At 31.0% G+C, this 6245-nt stretch overlaps 1 protein-coding gene across 2 annotated transcripts; it reads left to right on the plus strand.

Annotated features, from left to right (window-relative positions):
• The first annotated feature begins 400 nt into the window (after positions 1–400).
• On the plus strand, positions 401–5794 carry LOC125065337 (ovochymase-like). 2 transcript variants are annotated; one of them, XM_047672884.1, is made up of 7 exons: positions 401–682; positions 1045–1227; positions 1738–1966; positions 3381–3493; positions 3778–3939; positions 4552–4714; positions 5516–5794. In XM_047672884.1, the coding sequence occupies exons 1-7, from the start codon at positions 458–460 to the stop codon at positions 5743–5745; spliced, it is 1305 nt and encodes a 434-aa protein (XP_047528840.1). In that variant the 5' UTR covers positions 401–457; the 3' UTR covers positions 5746–5794. The 2 variants fall into 2 exon arrangements, with proteins under 2 accessions (XP_047528840.1, XP_047528842.1); XM_047672886.1 differs by having other exon boundaries at positions 404–682; positions 5541–5742.
• The last annotated feature ends 451 nt before the right edge of the window (positions 5795–6245 follow it).

The following is a 6245-nucleotide window of genomic DNA, read 5'->3' on the forward strand; positions in this document are numbered from 1 at the left end:
TATAAGAATAATATATAATAATCGATTCATTGTGTTAGACGCAGGTGTACAAAAGAGAATTACACAATACTCCTTTAGGCAAGTGGGTAATCAGTACACATCTGTTTAACTAAATTATACGTTGTTATGACTAATTGGTGCAACGATAACCCAATTAAATAATATAACAATATTGACTTTGACAATATATAAATTCCATTGAAAAAGGTGTGACCCCAATGAGTCAAGGAAAACTTTCACTTATAAGGAGCGGTTGTTCGCTCATCATATCAAATCCAATCTGAACTAGTTCATAGTTGCACTGATATTCAAAATATTTTGTAAAAAGAACACTCTGTATAAGGTCAATTCCTGATAAAACTACTCGCGTGTAACTCGCTAGCAGATAGTGTTTAGTGTATAATCATAAGCGTTTTAGTGATCGATTTTTCGTCTATTTGAAAATAGATCAAACGAAATGAAAACGCTTTATTTAGTTCTATCTCTATGCGTTTTGCAAGTGCATTCAATGGCGCTCACGGGACCAGTTTTAACAAGATACCGACCGTGCGAACTTGGTGTGATACATTTCGACAAAATAACGGATTTATTGTGGCGCGGTGAAATAGACTTAGAATTATACCAAAAGTTAGTGAATGTGGAGATTGAAATCGCCTTTGAGAAGCAGATGTCGCTCCACGGGGTAACCAAATTTGAATTTTTATATAATATTTTATACTATTTCTTAAATGGACCCTTTAAGGACCACTTAAACTCATTTTAAATATCTTTTTTTGTTGAAGTTTTGCTAGTGAACTGCTATACTATCAAACGGAAAATAGTTGTGTAGCTATTTTTTTTATTATAATAACAATTGCAATATGATGGTTATTATAACTTCAAACACTAACAATAATAAAATTAGAAGCACAATAACGTTTAATGTATGAGTGACCCTCTTATATTATCTAAATCCGTTGCTTTATTAATTTAACAAGGTATAAAATGATTGTCCGTATGTTTTTACAACGAAACTATTTTATTATCATATACAATGTTTTTTAGATTTCGCATAATTCAACTGTTATTATTAAAAATAATTCACACGACTTCATATTCAAACCAAAAGGTGACGTTCCAAAGAAATATTACATATTTACATCAATTAATGGAAGTACTACCCCCGAAATACCTGTTGTGACGACCTTTAGACTTAATGAAATGGTGCTCTGTAACGATTATGTTAAGGTAAGTGAGATATTTATTTAATTCAAACTTAATTATTAAATGAAGATTAAAGTAATTCAATTAATATTATCAATGTTTCAGTAAGAGGTTTCGAATAAAAGGGTCTCTTATTAATACATAAATTCTATCATCGTCCTGTATTTACAGGGCTTATTCATCAAAATTTTGTAACATTTTAAATTATTATTATATAAAAGTTCGTTCCTTTGGAGCGTTGTTGCATAGACATCTGGCAGATTATCGAAGGATGCCTGCTTATATCCTAATAATGTTTTCCTTCACCACCGAACACGAGATTAAATTGTTGTGAAAAACTTAAACACATGAAAATCTTATCGACCTTCCGATAAGATGTACAAGTTTTAACTGCTAATCCATTTGGTTATTACGCTTTATGCTTAAAACTAAACTAATATTATTATTAATTTAATGTATATATTTGTTTTGTCTGTAACTATTTTATCATCAATACATAAAATAAAAATAAATAAAAGATAAATTGTGTTTTAGGCCGCTCAAACGATTGATTCTCTAAATGTGACAAAGGCAAACGACAGAGATTACCGACACTACTGCGGTAGGAGAGCCTTAGAACACGGAGAATTGACTTCTATGCGAACCGATTCTAAGTCTGGGGACTGGCCATGGCATGTGGCGATATTGATAAGAAAACCAAATACGAATCTAGCGAATTACCAGTGTGGAGGAAACGTTATAACCAGGACTGCCATTCTAACCGGTGGGGACGTTTTCCTTCGCTATTCAATTATTTCCTTGATCGATTGAATTTCTCGTTTCCTTTATACAATCCTTTGAAAAGATTTTTAATTTAAAAGTTTATTTTGAGGACGACGATATATTATACATTTCTGTCTCAGATAAATTATATTAAATGAATAAATGAAATGTAGCCTTTGTGATTTACGGGGAGGTAAGGTTTCTTTCGAGTCCACTTTGCTTGGTATAACTGATGAGTATCACACATTGTGTCACCAAACAGCAATACTTAGTAATATTGTGATTTGGTTTCAAGATTGAACAATTATTATAATTATAGGCTCAAGGGAGATAACATCTAAGTGGCAGATAGTAATGATTTCTTACTGAGTCAATATAATTGAACGGTGGTTACCACTTGCCTTAATCTGGCCTGTTTGTCAGTCTACCTGCCTAAAATAAAATAAAAGTCTTAGTAATGTAGGCATTTGATACTTAAGTAAGGTCCACGCTCGGTTGTGTGTTAAATGTTACGATTAATGATTGTAATGTACAGTCAGGGTAGGAAAAGGTTCGTCACCTTAAGGTCTATTTTCGTTTGCTCAGTATGAGCGATAACCTGCTTTACCGATGGGTTATGACATATTGCGTCGCAATGTCATTATAAGTCGCATCTAGCAAAGAGTATATAAGCGTTTAAAAGTTATAATAATAATAAGGAGAAGCCGTCAATCGGTATGATAATTACCAACTATTTTCGAAACCTCATAAGCCTTCGTGAATGCTCGTGTAACATCATAATAATCATTTTTATTCTAAGATTGCAAGATATTGCAAGAAAGTATATGACACTGACAGACTTTGACAATTGAAAATTAAGATATCATATCTACAAAATAATTAAAATCTTCTAATGACTTATTAGGCCATAAAAAAGTTTTTATGTTGATATGACACTAGACGTAGTGCAAAGATGTTACACTATTTTGAACCAAGTTATCATACCATGTTAGTTTAATTTTATATGCAGTTGTCTGTTCAGTGCTTTAGTTTCAAAAGGTACTAAGAGTTTTTGACTTGATAAAGGAATGAATTTGAAATCTGACGAATGTTTTCTTACTCTGACTGTACATGTTATTATTAAAGCCATGAGTGAGCCAGTGTAATTACAGGCACAAGGGACATAACATCTTAGTTCGAAAATTTGGTGGTGCATAGGTGATGTAAGGAATGGTTAATATTTCTTACGCGCTGTAATGTCTGCGCGTTGTCTATGGGCGGTGGTGACCACTTACCATCAGGTGGCCCATATGCTCGACCGTCAACGAATGCCATAAAAAATCAATAAAAAAACTTATGATATTTCCTTATTTTCGTTATTGTCTTAAATGTGTATTTTTTGTAATTTCGTTAGTTGATTGTAAATTTAATTTTAGCTGGACATTGCATGTTCTTAGAAGGGAATTTAATAGAAACTGAGAGAATTGTCATTGAAGCCGGTGTTGCAAATCTCAAAAATATGAATGAGACTGGTAGACAAACATTAAATGTAAGTTGCTGAGATACTAAACGTAACTATATTTTATAATTTTTTTAGAGATACTTTTTTAATATGATTTTATAAATTTACATAAAAAAATTATATTGTATTCCATTCTTTTCTCAATTCATTAATTTTTATTGTTTAATTCCGATGTTATAAAAATAATTTATTACAATCCTGCTAATTACATAAAATTTAATTTACAACGACACCGCAGTATCTAACACATAACTCGTTTCATTGTTAGCATACATTTGTATTAATCCATCTTTTATACTGTTTTATTCCAGGCTGAGAGAGTAATTCTGCATCCGGGCTACAGTACAGAGCACGCTACTTCAGACCTCGCTATTGTAGTTGTAAATAAACTGCGCTATACTGAATACGTCCAACCCATTTGTATTTGGGGGCCAGTGTACGACAAAACTGCGCTTTTTGGCAAGCCAGCTGTGGTAAACATTAATATAAATAGTCTATACAATGAGAACTATACAAGTTACATTTTATGAAAATTGCTAAATAAGCTTTATTTTTGTAGATTTAAAGTTTATTTGTATAATAAGAGTTAATATTATTCTGTACTAAAATTAATAAAAGGTATTGATTGGGTAAATTAATTAAACTATCTCGCGGAAAGTCTCGACCCAATTTATATTATAGGACTAAAGGACTTTGGAGGTTTTAACCACAGGCTTTAATTAGCTTTCACACTTAGATACTAACTAATATAAATGTGAAAGTATTTTTTTCTGTTCGTCTCTTTGTTACGCTTAAATGTCCTAAATACTCAACTGATCCTCATGAAATTTTCTATACACGTTGTCAGGGTACCTTACATTTGATCACGCACGCGTGGGCGGAAACAAATAATAAAAACAAGTACAAATATATATTTAGATAATCTTTATAAAATTATAATTAAAACAGCACAGCTTCTTATTAAAAGTTATATCAAAACCTTCACAATTATTTACAAAAATGTCGAAATTGCAATTAATTTATGTTGTTCATTTAATATTGCAATTTATATAATATTATATATATATATATAATATTATACACAGGTGACTGGATTTGGGACAACGGAACAAAACGTGCTGTCAGACACACTGAGATCGACGGACACGTTAATACAGAACGACACAACGTGCATTGCATATATGCCTGAATTATATTCGAAATTACTTAATGAATTTACAATTTGCGCGGGCTTTGGACCCAACACTGGTGAGTTTATAACATTATTAAATAAATCATAAATTCAGTTCGAAGATTACCGTATATATGTTTATTTTTGGATTACGATTATAAACATATTTATTACAACCTTTAATAAAAGTTTATATTCATATCTTTACGGAATAGAGGTGTACTTGTGTTTGTGGGAACACGTAAGGACTATAATAATTCATGCACATTTGGCTGTTCTCCGTTGAGAATGGTCGCCGTGTCAGATAAATATCATTATTACTTTTTGGTGTTTCATTTTGAATGCAGAGAAGTAATGGTTTTATAATCACTCACGATATACATATACATATATATACACACATGGACAACTTTTTATGAATATCCTTTACGAGTATAGAAATTTTAAAATTCTCAATGTTCTGTTACATATTCTTAATGACTATCTAAATAATTATTAAAAATAAATGTTGATTTTCACTCCTCAAAAATGTCGCATAAGTTTTATTTTATTTTAGGGACTTATTTGTTTTTTTTTAATTTCAAATAGTATGTTGGACTGGCAAGTGGGTTATCTGATGATAACTTGTCACCACTAACCCTAGACATTGGTACTGAATGAAATAATTACCATACCTATGCGCCAACAATCTTGGAAACCGAGATGTTATGTCACTGTCGTTACATTGGCTTATTCATCCATAAACAAAAACAATACATAGTACAGCTGTTTATCGGTAGAATATATAATGAGCGGTTTATACCTACGAAGATGGGCTTGCACAAAGACCTATCAACAATTAGATTGTATCTATTTAATAAAATACAAAATTATTTCAGGTATTAATCCTCGAAACGGAGACAGTGGGGGTGGGCTCGTTGTTCCCACTATGCAGCCCGATCACAAAGTCAGTTGGTTTCTTCGTGGAGTGTTATCTAAATGCGGCTTATTGACTGGTCAAACATTCTGTGACCCAAAACTGTACGTAGTTTATACAGATGTGGGGCCCCATTATGGCTGGATATACCATCACGCTGGTCTACGTTACTCTAGTAATATTATTTCATAAGATCTTTTTAAAATATTAATTACAAAAGGCTCAAAATGTTCATATTTATAAGACAATTGTGGTTTAATTTATATTCACATGAACTGTAATTAATTGTATATGAATTTCATAAAACTGTTTTTGTATATTGTAAATAGTTTTTATTGGCTAATTATTTTAATAAATATCGCTCTTACATATATTATTTTAAAATAATTTTAAACCTTATGCTATAAATTTGTTAGTTATATTAATAAACGAAAGACTTTTCTTCTGAAACTGAAAAAAATCTAAAGCAATATGCATAAAGCTAATGTCAGAGGACAAAGAGCATTTCGAACAAAATGTCTAAGCGTACAATATAGCAGACTTCTTATGTTGATTTGGTTTAAATGGTTACATAATTTTTAAAATATATAAATATTAAGAAATAAATGAAATGTCTATAACATTTTAATTAATTTATAAAACTGCCAATAAAATGCTTTTCTGAATAAGTATTCGCAAATACTTTTCAATAA

The sequence above is a fragment of the Vanessa atalanta genome, chromosome 7, assembly GCF_905147765.1.
Source record: "Vanessa atalanta chromosome 7, ilVanAtal1.2, whole genome shotgun sequence".
NCBI lineage: Eukaryota > Metazoa > Arthropoda > Insecta > Lepidoptera > Nymphalidae > Vanessa > Vanessa atalanta.

Excerpts from the sequence above, each read along its gene's own strand:
- LOC125065337 (XM_047672884.1), top strand. The coding sequence starts at position 458 with ATGAAAACGCTTTATTTAGTTCTATCTCTATGCGTTTTGCAAGTGCAT. Across the intron at positions 1,228-1,737 it reads TCTGTAACGATTATGTTAAG|GCCGCTCAAACGATTGATTC; the intron begins GTAAGTGAGATA and ends ATTGTGTTTTAG. Across the intron at positions 4,715-5,515 it reads GGGCTTTGGACCCAACACTG|GTATTAATCCTCGAAACGGA; the intron begins GTGAGTTTATAA and ends AAATTATTTCAG.